The sequence below is a fragment of the Cygnus atratus genome, chromosome 9 (genome assembly GCF_013377495.2).
Source record: "Cygnus atratus isolate AKBS03 ecotype Queensland, Australia chromosome 9, CAtr_DNAZoo_HiC_assembly, whole genome shotgun sequence".
Classification (NCBI taxonomy): domain Eukaryota; kingdom Metazoa; phylum Chordata; class Aves; order Anseriformes; family Anatidae; genus Cygnus; species Cygnus atratus.
The window spans coordinates 8,045,866-8,071,769 of NC_066370.1; the positions used below are offsets into that span (position 1 = coordinate 8,045,866).

Genomic DNA, 25,904 nt, shown 5'->3' on the forward strand with positions numbered 1-25,904 from the left:
AGGAACTGAATGTTTCATGCATCAAAACTGAAACTTATGGATAGTTTGTCTCTCACACACATTTCCCTTACCCCTCCCTTTCATTTAACCCCAAATTCGGTTTGGGGTTAATTTCTTTTGAGCTGAGCAGAAGTTTGTCCCCAAATGCCTTTTCCTGCTTTCCAAAGCCAACCTCTGCCTTTCCTGTGCCCGGTGTGCTGGAGACCGCTGCAGATTCCCTCTAGTGGTTTGACACCCTCTATGCAGCCCCATAGCATAACTGTAGCTTGGGCCTTTCAGGTTTCAGAGCCATCTTTAGCTTTTGACAACTGCAGGTGGGTGCAGATGTTTCCCACTCAGAGCAGTTTCCAGCTCAGCAGGATCTACCTGGTGAGCGCTGGCTGCAGCTGGCCTCTTGTGCTCTGCCTGGTGTGATGCTGCACCAAGCTCTGGCAGATAAGGGAGAGTACGTGCTGACTATGCTGCAAAAGCTGGAAGTCAATAGCGTGTTTGGATTCTTAATTTTTAAAATAATTTTATTTAAAAAGTGATTCCATTTGCTCATTGAAGGAAAACAAACCAACCAACCAACAAACACTTGATGGGCTGTTATATGCAAAGACACAATCCACGATCTCTGGTTTAGGAGGTTCCTAACCCATAGACCCCAGTAACCTGAAAAGTATCTGGTGGACTTGCAACCCCTCACAGCAAGGATGGCTTTCTCTTCCAGCCTTGCAGTACAGTTCCTGTGCCCTGCAAATCCGACATTTCCTGGGCTCAGATGCTGTTCCTTACACCAGTGTTCATATAGAAACTGGAAAAGTCTCATGGGGAGGTGACCTGTACTGTGAGAGCCTGATTCCCCTGAGAGACCCTCTTCCTCACAGTGAACAGGAGAGGCACAGCGTTCATGCACTTACACTTTTTCTGTGGGTGCCCACAAACAAGACCTCTGTACTCACAGAGATCACTAATATTGTGCCTTGAAGTTAAATCTGAGTCAAAGGAAAAAGCTCTGGCTACCAGGGGCTGAAGCAGATGTTCCTGAAAGACCCAAACAACGAGAAGTCTAGGAGCACAGGTCATTCAAACACTTGTAAAGGTAGCTTGACCTGTGCAGTGATTAATCACTGCATTGAGAACAAAATAAACCAACCAAACAAAAGCAAAGTAAAAAACCCAAAGCCTACTTTAAGTCCAGAAGTTCCAGCTGGAGAATGTTTACTAGGCCTTCTGGCTCGTACAGAACATTTTTGAATTAGGAGCTCCAGAAAAAAGCAATTTATATGAAATAAGGTGTATATTAAACTATCTATGCCCTCTGTTCAGAAACATTAGTCATGGGGAACTCCTAATTTCTCTAGATTTACAAATCTTATGCATCAGGAACTGAATTTATGTAGAGGTTTTTTTGTCCTTCCCTTTTTCCATGCCACAGCCTCTGCTGTTTCTCCATCACTGTCTCTCTCATAGATGCTTACTTGCTTTCTGTTCCCCTTAAATCCTCATGTCACAGTGCTACTTTTTGTCTGCTACAGCACAGGGAAGAAAGCAGAAAAAGGCAGGATTTTCGCTCTTTGGTAACTGATATGTTATTTACTTTTTTCTTGGAGACTGAGGGTTGCATTCATAATATTTATTCTCAAGTCAGTATTTTTACATGGCATAGAATCATAGAACATCCTGAGTTGGAAGGGACCCCTAAGGATCATTGAGTCCAACTCCTGGCACCACACAGGTCTACCCAAAAACTCAGACCATGTGACTAAGTGGTCACTTAGAAAGACCAAAGGCTTCTTAAACTCTGACAAGCTTGGTGCTGTGACTACGTCCCTGGGGAGGGAGCCTGTTCCAGTGCATGACCACCCTCTCGGTGAAGAACCTCTGTTGACATGGGAGGGACGGGTGAAATTGCACCAGAAACAGCACTAAATGCTGCTTTTAGAGAAAAGCACTGGATTTTCATGAAACCAAGGCTCCCTAGTGTCCGTGTCAGCATGGGTTATAAACATATTTAACAAGAGGGGTAAATACAGTGCTGAGGAAAAGCTCTGGCATATGCTGCTCTGATCCTTGAACACACCTCGGTAAATAAATAAATAAATAAATAAATAATGGCTTGCACAGCTCAGCCCTTTGCAAGTTTACAGCTTAAAACAAATGACCACATCTTAACTTCTGTCCTGGCATAAATTCACTGTGATGATTCTGTTTGTCAGCATGCTCACACCTCCCATACGCATTTAACAGCTGTGGTAGCAAGTTCACAGAGCAGCCAGGCCTCATGAAAAATTCCCTGACTGTGATGTTCCTTTTCTTAATAAGCCTAATCTGACCCTTGCATCTCGGCTTTAGATTAGGAAAGAAATGCATGTGAGAGTCAGTGCCAAAGGCAGATAAGAGTTGGGTACTTCTTGTAGAAAGTGTTTTTTGTTGTGTCTGGTTTTGTTGCGTTTGTGTTTTGCTTTCTATCAGCTCATTTTCTGCTGCAGTTTTAACATGTCAAAAAATGTCCTGGGCAAGAAAGAGTGGCCCGCACAGGGACTGGATGCTTGGCACTGCTCAGGATAACTCCGAGTAGCAGTGACCAGGTCTGGCCACCAAAACGTGCCCTGAAATGAGTACTGAAAGGTTGAGCTGCTTCTGGTGTCATTTATAGAAAAAAATTAAATGGAGGGTGAGGGGATGGGGAGGGGAATTCCCAGGATGTAGAAAGGATGGGCCCAAAAGCCTGGTAGAAATGCTGGTGCATCTTCTAAAGCATGCTACTTTTCTTCCAGTTTGGTGGCCACATCTCTGCATGCCCAAGAATTTGCCACGCACATGGATCACCTTTCCTGTGGGCAGAAGGTTGGTTAGTTTTCTTGGGTTTATTATTATTTTCTCTCTCTCTCTCTCTCTCTCTCTCTCTCTGTTTTCCTCACACTCATGGAAATTCTTGTGGTGTGTGTGTTTCCTCGCTGGGCACCCTGGGGCAGGGTGGGGGAGATGGCAGGCTGGGAAAGGCTGCCCCGTGGACACGGCACCTTCCCTGCTTCCTCCAGCTCCGACAGCCTGCGTCGCCTCCTCATCCTGGTTGTGTCCAGCCTTTCCAGGGGAGGGGATCCCCCTCGTTTGGCGGGGGAGGATGTGTGGCTTTGGCAAGAGGCTGGATCCTGTGTGGCCATCCACAGGCAGGCCAGCCCAGCCTGCAGTGTATGGTGGCGATGTCGGACAGACAGACAACATGGGTGACCCTGCCGAGAGCTGGTTTTGCTGGGGACAGAGCTACCTGAGGAAGGAAAGCTTCTGAGAAGTAAATGCCGGGCATACAAAAAGCAAAGCCGTGCACAGTTAGCTCTCTGGAAAGGGTAATCGCTAACGCAGCAGTTCCTGAGGTTAGATATTCCTGTGGGTCCTGTACCCCCAATTCTTTCCTCTGTGACAGTGATATAAGGCATATAGGCAGCTTCTTGTTGCAGCAGCACCCTGGGGCAGGACAGTCATGGGGAAGTAATAGTGATCTGATTTACCATAAAATTGTAGGTTAAAGAAGAATCTCTTCCTTCCTGCCCCAAGATCACTCCTGATCTTTGGCAGCTCTCCCGACTGGGCTGCCCTGCCTGTGATGGCTGCTGAGCAGTCACCCGTTGGTGCCTCTGTGCTGTGAAACCAGATAAGGTTGTACAGTCCCCTTCCTTCCGCCCCCTAGGGCTATTCTCAGAAGAAATTATTAAATAATATTTGTAGCAGGCAGAAGTGCAGATGTGTTAACTTAAGCGAGTTATGAAATAGCTTTGGCAATGCGGAGGAGCTGTGCAACCTGCATGGAGTGTATGTGCTGGTGCCCAGCCCTCCTGAAATGTGCTATCTCCATGGTGGAGCTGTGATACAGAGTGTCTCTGATGGGAAAGGCTGGTCCCTTGTTTCTTGGTTGGTGCGACATGACTTTGGGGGAAATGTGGTGTTTCTGGAGCTCATTTTTGTGTTAATACATGGCAAGGGTTAAACCATGTGACTTTGGGGCATGCTACCCACAAGGGCAAAAGACCTACAAACTTGCTGTTGCAATTTTTGAGTTTGATAAAAGTTATGCGTGAAATATCTGTGCCAAACTTCCACCCAACCTGAAGCAGGGGGCCTGGATTGAAAGCTGAGGGCCAGAAAGGCGACAACATAAAGCGTTCATCTTGGTAGGAAAACGTCACCAGACAGAAGCTACGTGAGAGTTTTGATGTCGGTAAAGCTACCGACAAATCACTGCCAGCGTTTCTGATATACAGGCCTGCAGCTGCTGCAGCCTTTTAGCACCTTCACCGAAGGCGAGGGGTATGTGAGGTCAGATGCTGTCTCCAGCCTGTGCGTGTGCTGACCACCGTGGACAGCTCATCCCCTCAGAGTAACCCAGAGATGTTTCTGGGCCCTCATTCAGGACACGTAGGAATGCTCCCATCTCAAGCTAACAGTTGTGAGCCACCCTGATTTTCATTTCCCCAGAAGTGCCCTCTTTCTTTCTTAGATGAAAGCGTCTTTGAAGCATGTCACAGCTTTTTTGGTGAGAGCTTTCACACTTTCCCCCCCCACACCTGACATTCAACTGAACTCTCATTTTTCAGTCAGCTGTCCCGACCCTGTGCTTGGCAGCGGGGTTCAGTTTAAGTGTAACAGTAACGGAAAGCCCCCAGCAGGAAAACTGCTGTGAGACATTACTGAATCTCTGTGAGCAACAGCGCAAATACTGGAGGGAGTTTTGGATGTGCTCCCACGCTGTGTCTGTGTCCCAGCCTGTGCACTGCAGCAGCTCTGTGCATGCTTTCAGGTGACTTTTTTTTTTTTTTTTTGTAACCAATCCCTTCAGTGCTTCTGAAGGGGATGAAACTGGCTGTGTCCGGCTCTGTCACCGGTTTGTAGAATTGGAATTAATGTCACGTAGGAGATGGCAGTGCAAGACATTTGCGTCTGCCTGCAGCTGCTGGAGGGACGCCACGGATGGCCTCCTGAGGGCAGGATGTGGTCGTGCGTGGCCCAAGCTGCCAGCCTTGCACCAGTGCCCCCACCGCTTGGAAAGCACGGGGGTGGTGGCGTCCAGACTTGGCACCGGAGAAATCTGTCAAGTCCATAGGGCAGAGCACATCTTGTGCTGAGGAGGTGAAGTTGCGTATATTCGAAGGCTCGGTGGGTGTGGTGAAATAGCCAGGTTTTTACAGAGAGGTCAAGGCAAGCCAAGCAAGGCCTGCTCTACTGTTACAGTTACAGTTATGGTCTACCTTTGTGTGGGGTGGGGCTGGCTGATTTCCAGGTGATAGTGGAGGAATCAGTGTCTTGTCAGCAAGTGCTTACATCCCCCTCATCTCCTGAAGGTTGCTGAGTTCACCAGAAGCATCAGGAGATAGCAGATTGCTGCTGCTTCCTCACTGCTTAATACATCCCTTAGTCCTTCTGTGTTGGAGGGCTTGGCCAGGTGCTTATGGATTTAGAGGACAGTTCTTCTAAGGCAGCCAAAAAGCTCCAGGCAGGGAGAAGTAAAAACAAACAAACAAAAACACACAAAAATGCAACCACAAGAGGGTGAGCAAACAGAACAGCACAATCCAGCATTCTGTCTGGGGAGCTTGAGTGGGTTTCTCCATCGTGCACGTGGTGTCTGTGCCAGGTATCGCAGCCCCAGCGCAACCAGATCCATGACGGCCCATTACTGCACTTGGATAGCCCCTGCTCAAATAGTGAACAGAGGTTTTGTTCCTATTTTGAAAGGACAGTATCTTTTTTGATACTGAGACCTGCTTTCCCTCCTGTTTGCCCTCATTAACCAGCTGTTCCTGGGCAGTCGTTAGAAGCGGCAGGGGTCCTAACCAGATCTCCTGTGGTGGTGAAGACCATTCCTGTGCTCCTTGCTCAGCATCATCCTGCACCAGCACAACCCAGCCATCTCTTCCACTGCCCTCCGAGACTTCCTCCCTCTCCAGCCCCCAGAGAGCACCTGAGGGCTTGCTGCTGCATGGAGGCTTTGATGTGAGGTTTCTGTGGTTAGGAAGTTTGGCCATCTTTGACCAAACGTTGATGGTATGCCTTTCTGTGTGAGTGGCTGCTAGAGGAAGGGGTGTTACTTGGAGCAAGATGGGTGAGCAGAATCTGCTCGGAAATGCTTTTTTTGTAGACAGCTTTGTGTCTCCTCCACCCATGTAATTAGTGGTTACTGGAGAAGTATTTTTTTTTTCTTGCTGCATCTAAAATAGCTGTTTGGTTTGTGCAGTGCTTTCACCTCATGTTGGTGGGACGGAAGGTGCAGATAAAGGCACGCTAGCAATCAGGTAGTCTTTCAAATCACTGCTCCCTCTGCACACAAATCCCATACAGGGTGTGTGGAAATCTTAAAGGTGTGTTTAGTTTTGTTTGGAAACAGTCCATCAAATTAAAGAGGTGTTCTGTGCATATGTCACCCATCAGCACACAGGTCCAGCCGAGGCAAAGACTGAGCCCCACTGCACCAAGGTCAGCAGTGTGTAATCACTGCCAGGGCCATGCTGCACCTTGGGCTGGGGCAGGAGAAGATACCCATCTGTGCATGCACAGTGCTGTTTGTTGCTGCTTTGATCTTTGTAAAGAAAAGGTGGGGGTAGAAGAGGTGGGAAAGCAGCCTCCTTAAAAGGTCTATTTTGTGATCAGAACCTCTTATAAACCCCCACCCTCCTGTGCTGTGAGCAAAGGCTGGACATTGCTCACAGATTTTCGTGGTGACAGAGCAGATTTCCCCATTTCTGCCTGAATGAGAAGCCTGCATCCCCCCTCAAGAAGCTGCCAAGGCTTTGATCTCATCCTGCATGGGCATTGCTGGGCAGCAGTGCAGCCACTGCCCAGGTGAACGGATGGCTCTGCTCAGCGGTTGTCTGCAAAAGGGCCTCTCCTTGAGGGGGGTTTCCTCCTTTCAGCATGTGCCTTGAGTAGGAGATGTGGAGGCTGTGCTGGGTGTGGGGCTGTGAAGCTGCTGCGGTGGCAGCAGGGCTCAGCCCAGTGCCCACAGGCAGCTGGGAGCCCGGCCCATGTTCAGGAGATGTGGGTGGAGGTGTGCACCTGGTTTCTACATCCTATCTCGGGACATCTGTGTGTTGTCTGAGCATTGTTACGGGGGGTTGGTTAGCCATTTTGCCTACTCAGCTCTTTGCAGGTATATGCATTATGGGGTGGCCTGCAGTGCACTGCCTCTGAAGATTCCAGTCTCCGTAGCAGCTCATACTCCTTGCCCTTTGCTTGGACAGCAGAGGCAATGAGCTCCCTCCCTGGGGACCAAGCAGATCCCATAACCACTAGATCCCCACTGTTTCCATTTAACTCATTAAGAGATGGTGCTCTGTGCCGGTAACACAATTTTATTTACATTGGATACTTTGGAAAAACGTGTTGCTACTTTCTTTAGACAATTATTTGCATTATAATGTTGAACAGACTCCATTTACAGTGTCCTCGTTCCCACCCAGCCACTCCAGCTCTTTGGATAGTAGTTTTAATGTCATTTGACTCAAATGCACTCAATGTGAAGCTTTTCCCCCAGTACAAGTAATTGCAGTTTCTTCTGACCTCTTCTTGTAATTGATGAGCATTTTGTAGCTGTTGTATAGTCTGAATTATGCTGTAAACTTGACCAAAGCAGGCTGAATGTGCCTCTGCTACTGTGATTTTGCATTTATTACTAAGAAAAGATACCTGTTACATAAAAACATCCACCTTTTTCTGCAGTTATTTCACTTTGAGTTCGTTTGGTTTTCTGATACTTGAAAAAAATCTGTTTCTTTGTCACAACTGCATAAAAGCTGGCCCTAGGCAGGGGGATGGACAGAAGAAACTTTTACCATTGTCTGTACTTGTTCGGGGTTTTCGGGGAAAATTCGAGTTTTTGCAGTAGAAGTCTACCATTTTACTCAAATTTGCATATGACAGAGAATTGTAGTGGCAATCTAGATTGTTGCATCATGATATGGGCTGCTGTGGTTGTCTGAATCAGGGCCGATTTTCATTTATCTGAATCCTTCCCATTAGCAGAACGTTCCTCCATCACACTCACATAAAAAGAAAAGTTTCAACACTTTCAGTGTTAGTATTGAGCCTTTTATTGAGTCCCAGTTGCATATGGAGATGCCAAAAATGTGTGCCACGTACATTTTACTCTAATGTGTGGGAAGCTGAATTTCAGCATCTTCAGTGGATTCAGATTTGGACCTCACTAGCTTGGGAGATGCTTCCTTAAATTCCTTGTTTACAAAGTAGTAACAAATAGCATCAAGGCAGCAGTTTGTGTTTGCAAGGACCGAGGCAAGGTGAACGAAGTTGTTAACCCTCTGTATCGCAGGGCAGCTGGAGCTGATGGAGTCCATTATAAAGCGAAGGAGATGTCCAAGGTAAAGAGGCAAAAAGCATATGATGAACACTGCCATGTTTGCAGTCACAATGTAGACAGCCTTCCTGATGAGCTTTTTCTCGTGACAGTTTTCACTCTTCTTTTTCAAGAGTTCTGCAATGACTTGTGTGGAGCAATAAATCACAATGATCAGTGGTATGAAAAACCCTCCAATAATAACACACAGACTGATTACTGAGGGCTTAACAGAGGATTTTTCGAAACAAAGTTCATCTTGCTCTCGATTCTCTATCATTTTAATAAGGAAAATCACACAGATGATGACTATCCAAAGAAATCCAGATGCAAAAGTTGCCTGCAGGGGTGACCTCAGCACTTTGGCTTTCAAAGGGTACTTGATGGCAAGGTACCGGTCAGCTGCCACGACAGTGATGATACCGATGCTCATTAAGCGGTTTATGAAATAGCCACTTTCCAGAATCAGACACCATCTACCTACCTTCATCTGTTGGAAATTGGATAATGTTTTAAAAGGCAAAGTGAAGAGCAGCAAGCAGTCGGCCACAGCCAAGTTGACCATGTATACTTTGGTTTCTGTCCACTTGTTGAACTTGCAGCAGAACACCCAGAGCGCCAACACGTTCAGAAAAATGCCCAAAATCAAAACTGGAATGTAAACACACAGCTGGACAAGCGGAAAGTTTTCATAAACTGTGATACTGCAGCTGTTCTGGTTCATTGTGGTGATATTAAGAGGCACAGTTCCTGGAAAAGCGGGTTAAACCTTTTAGATGCTAGACTCTTGACTAACTTGGTGATTAATTTGGGTAGTATTTCATGAGCCTCAGAACTTTACCACAGTGAAAACTAGACTGTGGAGATGCTGCTGCAGAGCAGAACTGTCTGCAGGGTACCCGGTGGGATAAAGAAGGAGAGGGACCTCAACCACGGAGGAGAGAAAAGCAGACTGCATCCTGTGCAGGGCAAACTGCTTGCAGAGGGCAGCACTGGAAAATGCTTGTGCCTCTGTTTTTGCCAGACTCAGAACAGCCAGAAAAGGGGGATCCTGCAGCTGGGAGTTCTGTGGGCTGTTACAGCCTGTTTTTAATGAGAAGGGTATGCTTAAACCCAGGTCTCATCCCTCCCCTTATCGTGGTGCTCATGAGAAGCCAGCTGGCATCCTCACCACTCAAAATGCTCTGGGAGAGATGCTGCAAAGGGACAACTGTCTTCTCCTTCAGTCCTGAGCTGTCACCACTTCTTATTAGTGGTAAGAGCAATTGTTAGTACATCTCTTATTACTTCAGCTGCCACTGCATCCTTTATTCAGTGGTAACATTTAGTAGTCTGCAGGAAGAAGTAGAGTGCCATGGGCTGCATGCTGCTTTTTAAGGACTGTGCAAATCGGTCTTAATCTCAGAAGTGTTAGAGGAATCTGCCAAATTCCAAGGGGAAAAAAAATACACAGCAAGAGTTGTGATCAGCAGCCATGTGAAATAAAGTAGTGAGCTGTACGTATCTGGTCTGCTGGGTGTTTTCTTCACCCAGCGTGTAAGGGCTGCTTGACCCGCCTGCTGCAGAGGAGTTAATGCAGGAGTATATTCTAGGTGTGACCCTTCACAGTCAGAAAAACCATGGGAGTTCTGTGATGTCTGTGGAGTTTCCTGCGAGGGAAACCTGGCTCCATGTGTGCAGATTCTTGGGGCTCAAAAATATCCTGGGTTAAAAATCTCCAGGGCAGTGCTGCAGCATCTACAAGAGCTGCATCTCTTGACTAGCTTTGAAAATCAATCATGCTGCCGAGTGATATTGCTGTGAGACCTCCTCTTCAGAGGTGAGGGAATGGGCTACAGCTGATACCTGCAGCAGCCCTGTGTTTTGGATGCAAGGAATGAGGTTTGAGCAAAGGCTAAGATTGCCCTTAAGCATCCAAAGCACGTCTACTGTGGCCAATATCAAAAGGAGCCTTTGAAAATACAGTCTCTAGCCCTCTTTCAGTTTCTCTGCCACCATTTAGGTGTCCCACCATGGATGGGGATAGGCAATGTCTTTTGCAGTGCTCGAATAACTGTGTCAGCAAATAGCCAGGAGGAATTACCTGCTTGCTCACTGTCCTCGGAGAGGTTGACTGCTCCTCCTGACCCGTTGCGGGGTGGCCTGCAGGTGTGATGAGCCCTTGCAGCAGTGCTCCTGTCATGGGTCCAGCAAGGTGCTCTGCGATGACCACTCACTGGTGGCTGTGGCAGCAGCAAGGCTGGTAGAGGAAGCACCCCCGCCCCTCTTCAACGCATTTCCCCAGGGCTGAGCTTCCTCTGTTGCCACTGCCATGGCTTATACCACCCCCTGTTGATTGAGGAGCCTGTCTGCCATGTGGCCCCGCAGCAGTTCTTCTGGTGATGGAGTGGCTTTGGGTTCTTCTTGGGTTCATTCAGTGCCCGACGCCTCACTGGGCGATGCCCATCGGCCTTCCTCACTCACTTGGAGGGGAAATGTCCTGGAGGATCCCTGAGGTTGTCTCTCTGCCATCGGGACTACCACCCGCCGTCACTGTGCTGAGCTCCAGGACAGAGCAGCCTCAGCTGGCTCCTGGTCCCATTCGCGGAGCTGTTGGAGAGATGAGGGCTGTGGTTTGCAGACAGTTTTTCATAACTCGGTTTCAGTCTGAATCATGGTAAGTCTCGTCTCCCATAGTCCTCCTCAGCCAGCAATTCTGAGAGAACGTGGCACCGTGACCTTGTGACCTGCCGAATTTGTGTCTGCCCTGGGGTGCAGGTGCCTGCTGGCCAGGGGCTCCTCAATGGCCACCCTATTGCAACTCCATCTGCAAGAAAAGCTCATCTGAGCTCTTGTTCAGCAAGTTCAAAGGTCCTGCTCTTGGTACCAGCTGTCTTGAGCAAACGCTTCCAGCTTTCTGGTTCTAAGATCTTAGGATCTGCTTCCAGGTCTAAGAGCAGCTTCTGGGGGTATTTGTGCACTGTCAGTCTGCACTCTACAACCCAGCCTTTGGGATTAACTCCTTGCCGATGTACAGGCAGCACAGAGCTTGGCTAAATACCTCTCCTAAGGTTTCCAGGTTTCTCTTGCCTTTCTTGTTGCTGCCCCTTGGAGAATGCTTATAGGTAGTTGCTGACCTATTAGTACACCCAGCTCTTTGATCCCTAACCACCATCATTTCCATGTCATGACCCTTGTTAGTACTGTTGTTTTCAAAGTGATCCAGTTCCTGAGTTTTGATAGTTTCAGCAACATACAGAAACCACTTATTTTTTTGGACAGCGTTTGAGGATGATGCACACTCCTATGGTCTATGGCAAGGCAATCACTACCAGTATTAACCACAGGTAGTCAAAATCAACCCTGGAGGTTGCTCAGTTCGTAGCATCCCTCCAGCACCATGCTTCCCATTCACAGCCCAGTGCTGCAGTCACCCTACACCAGGCAAGGGCAGCTACTTCTATTGTCAGCCCCGAGAGGCTTCAAGGCAGGGACTGTGTCAGCAGGCACAAAGCAGGTGGCCGTGATGCGCCGGTTCACCAGGATATGGCAGAGCAATTCATCATCAGCTACTGGTAGACAAAGCTACGACGAAGTGCGATCTGCAGAGACCTCACATGTCTCCTGGTGGTTCCTGAACACCACCGGGTCAGGATCCTTGCAGTTTTCTGCCCTGTGCCCTGGCCGCCCATCAGCCAGCCTCTAGGCACCCATGGCTGCTCACAGAGCCCTTCCTCCATCCCCCTGCAGGTGTTACCACTTCTGCCACAACCCGATGTGCTTGCCTGGCATTTTCTCCTGCCTCCACAGCTCTCAGCCTGCCTCAGCCCCGCGAGCTGTCACTATGTGGCACGGCACCGATGACGCTCATGCTGTTTTCTCACTTTCTCGCTGGCAGCTCTCCAGCAGGGAGGTCTGGGGGCTTATGGCATCGCTGAGTAGCAGTGCCAGGATGAAATGCATTGCAGCTCACACAGTGCTCCCCAGGGATGTTTACTGACACCAGCCTACCAGGGCTTGGCTGGAAAAGGGGTTTTCGTACTGAAAGAAGCCAGTGGGGCAAAACACTCCTCCAAGGTGAAGCACTAGTCACTTTTGCCGTTATGTTGTTATTCAGATATGTGAAACTGCAGTTTTCAGGTCTGAGCATAGCAGCGCTTCTACTGGCTAGATCCTTCCTAGCCTGCCCCCTCCTAGAGAAGGGACCATGTTTGCTAGTCCCTGCGCTCAGACCCTATTTTGGCTGACTTATTCAAAAGCCTTGTTTCTGCTGTGAGATTTCATGTGCCAACTTCTTCAAAATTCTGGACTTCTTGGGTTCCTCGTCTTTACAGAAAGCTGTGATAAAGTAGCCAGGTAGATTTTAGGTCGTACCTGGACAGCTTTGTTGTATTTATTAGCAGCAGTACTAGGTGATTTCACTTCCTTTCTTGCAATTTGTGTGTAAGAAGCTTTTTATATTTAAGGTGAGAATGTCTGCAGTTTCAATATACATCAGCCTGAGTCTTGCTAAGAGCTATTTGATCTTTTCACTTCTTGAACTCTAAGACTTATTTCTGTACTGCACAATCATTCTTCCGTCCCTTGTAAGCTCTGCCTGATGTCCTGCTTGAAGCTGACTTCCAGCCAAACAAAGCCCTTCCCTGGGCTGTCCATGTCTATCAGTGAGCATGGGAAAGCCCCCCAGGACAGCCCAGGTTGGAGGGGCTCTTGCCTCCCTCCCTGGCAAGGGAAGGTCTTGGAGTTCTCTGCCTCCCACTGCTGGCACGTGGTGGTGGGACAGGGCCTCAGGAGAGGTGAGGGAGGTACTGGTGCCCCCTCCTCATGGGCAGAGAGACACAGGGCACTGCCTCACCCTGCCCCGCAGAGCCTCATCTGGTGTGTTTTCTCCTCTCACTTTCTCACAGGAAGATGCAGTGTTGCGACAGCAGATCTTGACCAAGATGAAACTATGGGTTTGGGAGCAGAGCACATGGGTCCTATTTTTAGCATGGAAAGCCTGCGAAATAGCAGCGTTAGGTTAACAGCATTGGCCCCATGGCATGACTGACCCTGGCTGTTGAGCCTGTTTCCCCTTTCCCCTTCCTCAGAGCCGCACAGGAACTGAGCCGCGGCAGATAGTGCGCTCACGGGGGGCTCTGTGCTGTGGCCCCTCCTGCAGCATCAGCACCCAAAGGCTCAGCCTGTGCATCTCTGTGCAGGTGCTGCAGGGAGGGCACGGCAAAGCCGGTGCTTCCCGACTGACTCGGTGCTTGCAGGTGTCCCTTGGAGGCTGCCAGGCAAAGCTTGCGTTTGAAGGTTTAAATGTAAGCAGAAGGCAGTAGCTTTTAGCCTGAAATAACAGTGTATGTACCTCGGTTCCTGCACCTGCAGAGGATACAAGAATTTACAGAATCACAGAACGTTAGGGATTGGAAGGGAGCATGACAGATCATCTAGTCTAATCCCCCTGCTGGAGCAGGAACACCTAGATCAGGTCACGCAGGAACGTGTCCAGGTGGGTTTTGAATGTCTCCAGAGAAGGATACTCCACAGCCCCCCGGGCAGCCTGTTCCAGTGCTCTGTGCAGAGTCACCCTCACCATGAAAAAGTTTCATCTCACATTTAAGTGGAACCTCCTGTGAGTTCCAGCTTGTACCCATTGCCCCTTGTCCTATCATTGGATGTCACTGAGAACAGCCTGGCTCTGTCCTCCTGACACCCACCCTCTACACATTTATAAACATCAATAAGGTCACCCCTCAGTTTCCTCTCCTCCAAGCTAAAGAGACCCAGCTCCCTCAGCCTTTCCTCCTTCAGCCAGTTCTCAGTCCAGCTCGCTACCCAATCAACCAGACCACACTTCCTCAGTTTACCTGCAAGGATGCTGTGGGAGACAGTGTCAAATGCTTTACTGAAGTCAAGATAGGCCACGTCCACTGCCTTTCCATCATCTATCCACCTGGTTATGTCTTCATAAAAGGTTATCAGGTTGGTCAAGCATGACTTCCCCTTGGTGAAGCCATGTTGACTGCCCCTACTGACCCTTTTATCCTTGATATGCCTACAAACAACGCCAAGGATAAGTTTTTCCATCACCTTTCCAGGCATGGAGGTGAGCCTGACCGGTCTGTAGTTACCTGGGTCTTCCTTCTTGCCCTTTTTGAAGACTGGAGTGACATTTGCCTTCCTCCAGTCCTCAGGCACCTCTCCTGATGCCCATGACTTACCAAAGATGATGGAGAGTGGCCTAGCAATGACTTCTGCCAGCTCCCTCAGCACCTGCAGGTGTGTCCTATTGGGACTCGTGGATTTATGGATGTCCAGCTTGCTTAACCAGTCCTTAACCCAGTCCTCATCCACTGAGGCAAACTCCTCCTTTATTCCAACTTCCTCCAGGGCCTCAAGGGTACAGGGCTCCTCAGGAGAGCCTCCGGCATTATAGACAAAGAAGGCATTCAGTAACTCCGCCTTCTCTTCTGTCACCAGGGCACCCACCTCGTTCATCAGTGGGCCTACATTGCCTCTAGTGTTAGTTTTATCTGCAGTGTATTTGAAGAAGCCCTTTCTGTTTTTCTTTCACCCCTCTCGCAAGGTTTAATTCTAGGGAGGCCTTAGCTTTCCTAGTTGCCTCCCTACATCCTCTTACAACAGCCTTACATTCCTCCCAAGTGGCCAGCCCCTCCTTCCATAATCTGTAGACTCTCCTCTTCCACTTGAGTTTACCCAGCAGTTCCCTGTTTAACCATGCAGGTCTCCTGGCTCTCTTTCTTGACTTCCTACCTGTTGGGATGCTCTGATCTTGAGCTTGGAAGAAGCAGTCCTTGAATACTAACCAACTATCTAGGGCCCCTTTACCTTCAAATACCTTGTCCCATGGACATTTACGGAGGGTTGATTCCAAAAAAAAATAAAAATTGAGAAGCCTTGCGGGTGCTGTAACCTGCAAAACCACAGGATCCTGAGTGGTACTCAGGTGCAGTGTGAGGGTGTCAGAATTAGTGGCTACGAATAGGAGGGTCTGGGTGAATTGAGAACTATCAGTTGTGCAGACAGGAGGTGAGGATGGTCCTGGCTGGACCTGCACACAGTAGGATCAGAGCCAGCTCAGATTTCCCAGCTGCATCCACCTCTTTTTCCCTCAGCACTGCCTCCAGCTGGATCCACCAGGCCCTTCACTTCCAACTTTGGCCCCTTTCCTAGGTATTGCTAGGGGTGGTAACCTTTTAGGAATGAGACAGTAATGCAGGAATGCATGCGGACCCCTGTGTTTTTCAAAGACATTTTAAAATTTGTTTAAAGGCTGTGTGGTCTTGCTGGGTCCAACTCACTTACTAAAGCAACATATGAAACTATGATAACAAGTAGAAAATCCACAGCTGAAGTCAGGACGCCTTTCCCTGTAAGGCCTGATGCAAAGGGCTCTTGCTGACTTTAGCGGACATCACTTACAGAGTAAGAGCAGTTTGCACACTTTTTCCACTACTTCTGTCTTGTTTTTCTTCTAGCAAAAGAATATTTACTGTTTGTACCAACAAGTACACTGCCTAGTTATAAGCCTCGGAGCACTTTAGATTTTACAAAAAGTTCAGCAAAGCACTTGGCACTGGTGAGCTTGGACCTTGAGAACTATGTTACGTTCTGGGCCTTTCATGACGAGAAGGACATTGAGCTCCCGGAACATGTTCAGAGAGGAGCAGTGAAGCTGTTGAAGGGACTAGAAAACAAGACATAGAAGGAGTGACTGGGGAAACTTGGGTTGTTTAGACTGGTGAAGAGGAGGCTGTGGGGAGACCTCATCACGTTCTATAACTACCGGAAAGGGAGTTGCAGCGAGGTGTATGTCAGGCTCTTTCTCAGGTGACAAGTGATAGAATGCAAGGAAGCAGACTCAAGTTGCACCAGGAGAGGTTTAGATTGGGCGTAAGGAAAATTTCTTCATGGAAATGGTGGTTAAGCATTGAAATGGGCTGCCCAGGGAGACGCCATCCTTGGAGGTATGTAAGAGACACGTGGATGTGGCACTTATGGATATGGTTTAGCGGTGGACTTGGTAGTATTACACGATGGTTGGACTTGATGGTCTTAATGGTCTTGTCCCCTTTCATTATGTAAATGATCCTATGATTCTACGCTCACCTCTAACCAGACAGGACACTCATTAAAGATTTGACCCTGTTGAAATATGGCAGAAAGCCTTCACCAGGGCTTATGGAAGTCATTTAAGTGACGTGAGGTCTTCACAGCTTTATACTTGATACACACATGCTATGTTGTGCTCCTAAGTGTCTGTTATGTGGCCCACAATACTTTGCAGTAATAGCTTTATTTATACCCACAATGATTTTTGTCTTACAAATGTCAAGGTGTTGCTGTAAGCTAATAAAAGTGTTACATAGCAGGAATAGGACAATGGTGTCATGCCATTACCTGACTCCTGCGGTTTACCCCACGCACAGTGATAGGTGCATCCTGGTCATAGCTGTAGGCATTGACATTTTATAGCTAGGTGGGAAACTACCACTGCACAGATAACTTCTTTGATGTGAGTGACACAGGTATATTAGACTTGACATTGTATTACAGTGGCTTTTCCTTTTTTTTTTTTTTCTCAATGACCAAAAATTACAGTAGTAGAAGTGGTTTTATGCATTGCTGTAGAGGTGCTAAGTTTCTTATGTTTAGCTGCATGATATGTACAAATAAGCATGTGGCCAAAACAGTGGCCTTATCATCTGTTCTCCATACCATGTGGAGCTCCCTCTTGACTAGGAGACCCCCTTTTTGCAGGTATGCCTATACTCAGGATTGGAAATACTGTAGGTAGCCCCATTCCCTCAAAACTTCAGCAGCACTGTGGCTCTTGACATTTATGGTGCACTAAACCTTTTTTTATAACATAACTTCCTCGGTGGGTTGCTGTGACTCTTCGCTTTGATTCACCGTAGACCTCTTCAATATACAAGTGGGGAGCAGAGAGGAAAATTCCTTAAATTCCTTGGCTGCAAAGTAATAGCAAAATGCATCCAAGCAGCAGTTGATATTTGCTAAGCATGAAAGGATCTGAATAGAGACTCTAAGTTTTGAGAGCAGAGAACAAGCTTTAGCAACCTCTGCTATGAACCGCAGGAGCAGTGTGATGTAGATAGGTGAAAAACATACGGTGAACACACACAAATTCACAGAAACAATGTGGAGTGCTTTCTGAATTAACAATGTGTCATGAAAGCTGCTGGCCATCTTCTTTTTGAGACATTTGATGACTTTTACTGAACAAAAAATTATAATCGCTAGAGGAATAAAATATCCAAAGGAAATGGAGAATAACGTTAAATACTTAGGTTCAGTAGAATGTCTCTGAAGGCAAAACTTTTCTTTACTTTCTTGAAATTTTTGCTGGGCGTAGGAATAAATTATCTGTATTATCCAAAGACACCCACAGACAGAAGCTGATTTCAGTGGGGATCGAAGAATTTTTGCTTTTAGAGGGAATATGATTGCAATGTATCGATCGATTGCAATCAGCATGATGATGTAGATGCTCATAGGCCTGTTTGTAAAATATATCATCTGTACAGCAAAACACAAGTCGTCTATGGGATGTTTGTTCTTGGTAAAATATATCATGAAAGGCAGGGCAAAGAGCAGGAAACAGTCTGTGACCATGAGGTTGATCATGTACACCCTGGTCTCAGTCCAGCTCTTGAGTTTGCAGCAGAAGACCCAGAAGGCGACTGTGTTCAGCAGGAACCCAAAGGAGAGGACTGGGATGTAGACGATCAGCTGAAAGAGCAAAATACCGTTCTGCAGCGTGCTGTTTATATCAGTGCATTTCTCCATGGTGGGCTGTCCCTGCAAGAGAAGGGTGCAGGTGAGAGACTGAGCTCGGGGACTGGTCCCGCTGCAGTGCCCTCGCTCATGGTCCTGCGGCTCCTCGCTGCCCTGTACCATGCGCGGGGCCTGTTGGCGGGACGAGTTGCCATGCAGCATGCCCCAGGGCCCTGCACACACCACACAGGGGTGTCTGGGGAGGGTGCATGGGCAGACCCTCAGCCACCAACGCAGCGCTGTTCTCTGCCAGCTGACACAAAACTGCAGAGGCAAACCCCTCCTGCAATTGCTGTGGGGTGGCAGCCTCTCTCTGACCTCAGGCCTGGCTTGCCCTCCCTCCAGCTTCCTTTCAGGGTTTTGCCAACAGCAGAGGGTCTCCAAAGCAGGCTGACAATTTCATAGTCCCTATTGGAGAACTACTGTCTCTCTTGCATTAATGCAGCTCACAGCAGAGCTGGGCAGCATTCCCCTTTCGCTTTCCAAGACCCTTGCCTCGCTGCCAAAGCCACCCCATGGGCTCGGTGGGTCTTGCCAGGCCCACAGATCCACACAGGACTCGAGACCCTCTGGCCGTGGCATAGCCCTGGTAGCTTTATTCCTGGGGATGGCCCCCAGCACCCGCCTGCTCCTCCTGGGGCAGCAGGGAGGAATGGCCCCCCACAGGCACTGCCAGCCGCGGCAGGTAGCCAGCTGGTCTCAAAAGACAGAAGGGAAAATGAGCGCACCTGTCTGATCTCAACCTTCAGAATAGGAAGCCAAAATGCTACCAGAGCAAAAGACACAAATCCAAGACTTTAGCCTATCATCTCCCGGTATTCCTTTAAATACTGCAGGGCAGCTGCTAGCAGCAAGGATACCGTGGAGGATGAATCAGACTCAGTTTGCAGCTTGTAAGAATGAGTATACAGTGAGGCAGGGAAAGAAAACACACAGATTCCTATAATCTCTTGTAAATACATTGCCTTATAAGTCAGCGCTTTCTGAGTCTTAGTATCTAAGCTGCAGAGCAAGCGTATGACTGCATGAACTAAGTGAAATGTTTTTAGTATCTGTGACTGGGAGCCGGATCCAGCAATGTCAGAAGAAAGCTCAGCACCTGCCCGAGCACCAGAGCTGGCGTGGCATTACAGAAATATCGGGACATTGCAATTTTCAGGGTGGAATTTATGGAGGGACTACCATGCAACCACTGTCCTGGCTCTCCTGAGCTGCCAGCTTCCCAGGTCCTACCACATACCCTCCAGCTCTTCCCCGCCAGCCTACTGCGACCACCCTGCAGTGGAAAAACCACTCTCTGCGTGCACAGAGCTGCCCCAAGTAGCAGCTGAGCCCCTCAAATCCCTCACGAGCCTGCTGAGCCTGCGACGATCTCCCAGGTCTCATGCCTCAGCATGCCTTGAGCAGTGTCCCTGTGCTTGCAGCAGGTGCGTGGTGAGAAGCACTGGTACAAGACCACAGCAAGGGATGGAAACCTCCCTGAATAGCACAAGTGGGTGCCAAACAGCAAAGCACATCTGTGAAGGCAGGAGGAATCCGAGGCACCTGTGTGCCAATGCATGATAACAAGGACAGCCCTGGGTAGCGCTTCATTCAAGAACTGAGGAAACAGAGCACACTGCCACACACCTGTGCAGGAAGAATCAAAAGTTACCTGCTTCTTGTGGGGCTGCCTGCTGGGTTTGGTCCTTGGGAAGGTTGCAGTGGCACAGGAGATCTGCCGAGGCTATGAGTGCAGGATGATGCTCTGAGCAGGGCACGGCCACCCAGGAAGCTGCTGACAACAGCTCAGAAGAGCTGAAGCACAGCAATGAACTCTTGTTCCCCAAAAGTGCTTCGTTTATTACCTCCTCTTTGGGACAGTCAAATCTCTGGTGCCCTCTGTTGTTCCTCTCGCATCTGCTCAATGCTTCACCATTGGTTTTGCACCCAGCCTACGCCCTCCCCCCCACCCCCCAAGTAATTAAAATTTAATATTTTCAGTTGTGGGAAAACAAATCCTTTCTAAAATCAAACCCATAATGGTTGCAAATTGCCCTTCTGGCAGGAAAAGGACCCCCCGGGAGCCCAGCATCCCGTGCAGCCTCTAGTGCGGCTGTGGAGCGACCCCTGGGCAGGCGGCACAGGGGGCAGCAGCTTTTTGGAGGTGGAGGGGGGCACGTTGGTGCTTGTGCAGCCTTGGTGGTGGGCCCAGGGTGAGGGTCCGAGCGTGCTTCTCTTTGGTTTCTTTGCATGATGGGGGGCAGGCATGACAGGCTGGTCCTTTGCCCACTGATTCTAAATGCTGCTTATTGGTGTCATGGGAAAGCCCCTGCCAGTAATGACAGCCCCCACCAAGACACAGGCAAGAGAGAGGAGAGTGAACTGTAGGTGTGAGGAAGGTGTCGTGACCTTTGGAAGCCTGTTTAACAACATCCCTGGCGTATTTTTACAGTCTTTGTGATGGCCTTTAGCATCCGTCGGTCCTGCAGGGGAGGTCTGACTCTCAAATCGATTCACCTACACCACCCGTGTGCCTGCTCAGGATGCAACAGGCACAGTGAACGGCCCTCACCTCCAGCCCACCTCCCTCCTGACTGTCAGGTTGGTAGCGATGCATTACAGGGCATCTTCCCCCAAAATGTCGAGTACCTGAGCGAACACATGCCAGCACCTGGCCCTGGGGCAGCCAAAGCAAGGGCAGCTCCTCTAGTGGCCAGCACAGCCCTGCTTACCCAGGGACAGACTCTGGTGCCCCAGGATTTGTCCCATGCAGTTGTGTCACCTGAGCTTGTGGTCCCAAAGGTGCCAGTAGCAGCAGTTTTACCAGCAGCTGCAGGCTCCCTGAAGGCCATGGGGAAAATGTGCAAACAGGCAGGGAAGGCTCAGGACACAACCTGAGTCCTTCACACAGTCTCCTGGTGCTCTGCAAACTCTCATAAGGCACTGCCTGGGCAGCATGTGGAGGCAGGGTTAGAGATGTTTTTAAATATTTAGAAGGAAAAAATCCCAGTCCTAGGCAGCATTTAAGCAACATGCCGGGGATCATCCCCCTCCCTATCCTCCCCACTGACTTTTCTATGTTGCTGACTCATAGGACAAACACATTTCACCCACAGGAATTTCAGAGGTGACAGCGTGGGTAGGCTGCAGAAACCTGGACACAGCTGTGACCCCCTGCTGCTGCCAGGGACCTGGGGACCAGCCTGGTACCACAACACAGGCCCAGGGAAAAGCGGTGCCTGGGTGGTGAGGGTCCAGGCAGGGCTCAAAGGGCCCCTTTCTCCTCAACGGTGGGGAGCAGCAGCCCCCCAGGGACAGCCACTGTAGGGCTGGGGCTCAGGAGGGGAGCCAGCAGGAGAACCCCAGTCTGAGATCTCCTGTGCTCTGTGCCTTTATGGCAGTGGCCATGGCTTGTTTTCATCCTTAAAGTGTTGCTGCACATCTATGTGACCGGTCAGCTTGGAGGAGATGAGCAGTCAGCGGAGTCTGGGCTGTTTTGTAGGTGCATGCACTTAGGAACACGGTGGTACCATCTGAATGCCCTCACCCCACCAAAGCAATGTGTTAAAAATAAATTGGCCTATTCTAATAATGTAAACAATCTGAAATACGCAGTGGGGTAAAGCACTATGTATTATATTGTGCTGGCAATAAGGTTAAGTTGTCTTTAGCTGCAAAATGAAAAAAAATAGGGTGACATACTTGGTCACCTGTCTTCCTGTAAGAGTAACAGATAGGTGCTAGAAGGAAGCCATGTTACTGAACAGCCATCACATACTTGCTTTTACACCTCTGTATGAAACAACTTATTTGTTTAATAGGCACGTAGAATAAAAATTACAATGAACTTGGTAATGATAGACATAACAAAGCTGTCCCTGGAATGAAAGGGCGATGGTTATCCCAGTAACACTGAAGCTGTACCTTCTCTTGGCATTGCATTTTTTTGGTGGTGGTGGTGGTGGTTTGGTTTGTATTCTTCTTCCTTTTCTTTAGCAAGTGTTTGTCTGCAAGGATTGGGTTTGATTTGTTTTGTCAGTGCTGGATTTGGGCTGCAGAATGGCTTCTTGGAATTCCTTGGTCACGAAGTAGTAGCAGACGCTATCCAGGCAGCAGTTGGACGTGGCAATGCACCTCGTCAGGGCAAAGAAGTCCATCATGACCTGGATCAGGAAACAGCTAGGTCCAACATACTCCATTATGAACCTGAAAAGTATCCCAAGGTAGGCTGGCAGAAAACATATTAGAAACACAATCAGATTTGCATAAATAATGTAAAGAGCTTTCTGGATTAATTTCTCTTCCAGTGAATTTGTCTTCAGCTGTCTCTTAAGGTTCCTGATGATTTCTATGGAACAAAAGGTCAAGGTTGCTAATGGAAGAGTGAAAATGAAGAAAATGGAAAGCAGGGTCTGAGCAGTGGGTATGGTGGCATCCTTCTGAAAACAGAAAGCAGCATGTCTCTTTTGAAATTTTAAGGTTGCACCGATTATAACAGAGATCCACAGAAGCCCACAGAGAAGGGCAGCTTTTGATGGAGACCTGCAGGTCCTAGCTTTCAGGGGGTACTTTATGGCAATATATCGATCAATGGAGATAAATGAAACAATGTAGATGCTCACTACCATGTTGATAAAATACATTGCCTCTATAAACTGGCAGAGTTCATCTCGGACTGACTTATTCCAGATCAAATAAGCCATGAAAGGCAAGATGCAGATGACGAAGCAGTCAGCAAAAACTAAATTGATTGCGTACACCCTGGTTTCTGTCCACTTCTTTATTTTGCAGAAGAACACCCACAGGGCAAGGGCATTAAATATTGCTCCAAAAGAGAAAATGAGGATATACAGAGCAAACTCAGTGAGACGGACGTGGCGATTCACTTCTACATCTGTTACACTGCAGCTGTTGGACTCATTCATTGTCCTGATGTGTGGATGGCATGTGATGTTCTGAGAACTGAAATGGGAAAAAAAAATGGTTAAGACTTCTCTCCTACCTCTCAACAGATGCATGACTTCTATAAACAAAGGGTATTTATTTAAATATTTACACTGTTATGAATGTGAATTTAAGCCTACACAAATGGCCGTCTCAGACAGCCTGTAACTGGGATGCATCCTTGTGTCAGGCTCTGTTTATGCTTACTCAGTTTATGAGTAAATATCTCAGGATGCACTTCCAAAAGGACATGGCAAGCAGCCCCTATTAAATAGTGGACTCTTGAATGGGAGAGGGGAATAGCACTCAGACTAGAACCCATAGATAGCAGGGGCACACTGTGACAATGTGAGCACTAATTCTTTAAGCCAGTCTGTGCAGATGAGGCAAAAAGACTCTTAGCTTGGTTTTGAGCTAGGCAGGGACTGCAGCAACCAGTGCTAAAGTCTAGCATGAACCATGAGCAAAAGCTCTTCTAACAGGTCTGCTGGCTTGGGAGGCAAGGGGTAGACTTGGTGGGCACCACCATGCTCTGGCCCTTATTGGGCAGGTTTCTGTGCCTTTGGGCTGCCTTGTGAACCCGGTGCTCCTGCTCCAAGCTGAGGAAAACAGAGCTGAATCTGAGTCCTTCATCCCAGAGGCATGCTCAAAACCCTACAGGCGTGAGTGAGGCACGCTGCTCTCCACCTCCTTGGCAAGGAGGGAAAGATTAACATAATTTTAGGCCCATTCATTCCAGGAGAGAGTACGAGTCTACAGATGTAAAGCAGAAAGACTTACCCAAAAGAGGAAATGCTGGTGCAGAACAAGGAGCTGCAAATAAGGGCTTTATAGATGGTTCCTTCTCAAGGTAAGCATCCAGGCCGCCTTGTGAAACCTATAAGCAGTAGGTCCTGAGCCTCTGTCACAATAGCTACTAGATGCTTCACAAGAGCATTGTATGTGTGAAGAGTACGAACTTGGGGGCTGATAAAAATCAGTGTTTATCAGGCTTCATCCTGTGCAAAGTAGCTCTGTGCAATGTGCACATATTCTCTGAATTGGTGATTCTGGGCATGTCACTGAATTTCTGCTTGCATCTCGATGCACATTGGAAAGAATGCAACCTTTTGATTTCGAGTATTTGCCGCTCTAATGGGAGAGTGGAGCGGTGAGGTATCTGGTGAAATCCTACAGCTCTCAGAGAGGCAGGGGGACACCATGATGAAGACACCTGGCTAAGCAGTTATTTGCCTCTGCAAACCATGCAGACCTTGGGGTCAGATGGTGAGGACACTGCCTCCAAGGTCAGGCTTCAGCTCTGATGTAACTGATTGACTCACAAATAACACAGATGCTGGGGGGTTAGACAAGTGTGTTGGACACCAGCAGACATTAATGTGACTCCTGCAGAGAGCTCTCAACTAATTACTGCATGCTGAGGTCTGGGTGTCCCAACAGACCTCGCTGCTTGCAGCCTGCGCCCTGGGAGCAAGCTGCTAGCTGTCACCCAAAGAAAACCTCTGAACCACAAGTAGCAGCAGGGAAACACCTTCATCCAGGGATAAAGCTGCCACACCACTATGCTCACTACCTGCACGAGCAGTAAGTGGCTTTGCTGGTGTGACTGATGCCCAGGTTGCTTTGCACTGGCCCTGGTGCTGCCACACTGCTAGCAGCAGCCTCTGTGCTGAAGTATGATGCAGGCAAACTGTGCTGGTGTGCTCTGCAGTGTGAAAGGGCTCTGGCAGACACCGGCTTTGGTGCTCAACGTGTGGCCCAATTGCAGTTCCCAGCATCTGCCATCTGCCCTGCAGCTCAGGGCTTGCAAGTGCTCCCTGCCAGGAGGCACTCGAAGGCTGGCGGGGAGGAGGGAGGAAACAAGCAGAGGGTTTTAAAGCAGGCCAGGCAGCACAGATAGGATATGGTTGAGCATTACACGTCTTCAAGGAGATGCTGTTTGATAAGCTAGCATATCCTGTGGCTGCTGCAAATGCTTAAGGGGGGCAAGAGGAGATGGCTGCAGTAGCAGAGCAACCTATGGTTGTGAGAAAAGGACAGAGACAGCTGTAAAACAGCATCTCAGTGCTGCTGGAGCACCAGGAGCAGGCTGGGCTGGAAGGACAAAGCCACCGGTACAGTGTAGCATGTCCCCCATGGTTTGCGAAGGGCTGGTCAGCCCCTGTCCCCCACCATGGGAACTGGTGGCTGGCTGGGGAAGAAGGCCAGAGCTGGCCTCATTTTTCTCCAGCTCCTTCCAGACCTCAAACAGGGAGCTCGGAGGAAGAGAAGTGAGTCAGAGGCTGGAGACCCAGTGGGTGTCACAGCAACACTGGAGTGGCCAACACCCAGCGGGATGCCCATAGAGAAGCAGCAGCACTGAAGCATGCAGCCTTGCATGTAAAATCCTCCTCCCTTCTTGCAGGGGGTGCTCAGAAGTAAGTGGGTAGCAGAGAAGCAAAGGGTGAATGTGGTGGATGAAATGAGTAAAGACAGCACAGGGGCTGAGGGGGCCTTCTGGGGTGGGTGAGGGAAGGGACCTGGGACTGGGCAGAGGGAGAGAAAGAAGGAAAACAGGATGGGAAGGGTAGGGTGCAGCTCAGCCTCTGCTACACCTCTGCCTTCGTGGGAGATGGGATGGTAAAACACAACTGTAAACAGAACTGTCCACCTCTGCAGCAACTGCTGCAGAAGGCGGCAGTCACATGCCCAGCCCTTCAGGTCAAGGGATGTACTGAGAGATAAGCCTGAAAGAATATGGGTTTCCTAAGAGTTTTGTGCCTCAGCTCATCGTGTTTGAGAGAGCTCTGAACAACAGGGTATTTAACTCTGGAAGTCATTTGTTTAACTTAGACTAGTTCTGATGCCTCCTACCCAAGATGGA

General features: G+C 48.8%; 2 protein-coding genes across 2 annotated transcripts; both read right to left on the reverse strand.

The window, feature by feature from the left end:
• Positions 1-8,123: 8,123 nt before the first annotated feature.
• On the reverse strand, positions 8,124-9,053 carry LOC118247015 (G-protein coupled receptor 35-like). The gene has a single exon (XM_035544671.1). The coding sequence runs from the start codon at positions 9,051-9,053 to the stop codon at positions 8,124-8,126; it is 930 nt and encodes a 309-aa protein (XP_035400564.1).
• Positions 9,054-17,042: 7,989 nt separating this feature from the next.
• LOC118247017 (G-protein coupled receptor 35-like) lies at positions 17,043-19,884 on the reverse strand. The gene is made up of 2 exons (XM_035544672.1): positions 19,770-19,884; positions 17,043-18,139 (listed from the first exon to the last, which is right to left on the reverse strand). The coding sequence occupies exon 2, from the start codon at positions 18,125-18,127 to the stop codon at positions 17,180-17,182; it is 948 nt and encodes a 315-aa protein (XP_035400565.1). The 5' UTR covers positions 18,128-18,139; positions 19,770-19,884; the 3' UTR covers positions 17,043-17,179.
• Between the last annotated feature and the right edge of the window lie 6,020 nt (positions 19,885-25,904).

Bases quoted from the DNA above. Each gene is read 5' to 3' on its own strand.
- LOC118247017 (XM_035544672.1), bottom strand. From the start codon at position 18,127: ATGGAGAAATGCACTGATATAAACAGCACGCTGCAGAACGGTATTTTG.
- LOC118247015 (XM_035544671.1), bottom strand. From the start codon at position 9,053: ATGAACCAGAACAGCTGCAGTATCACAGTTTATGAAAACTTTCCGCTT.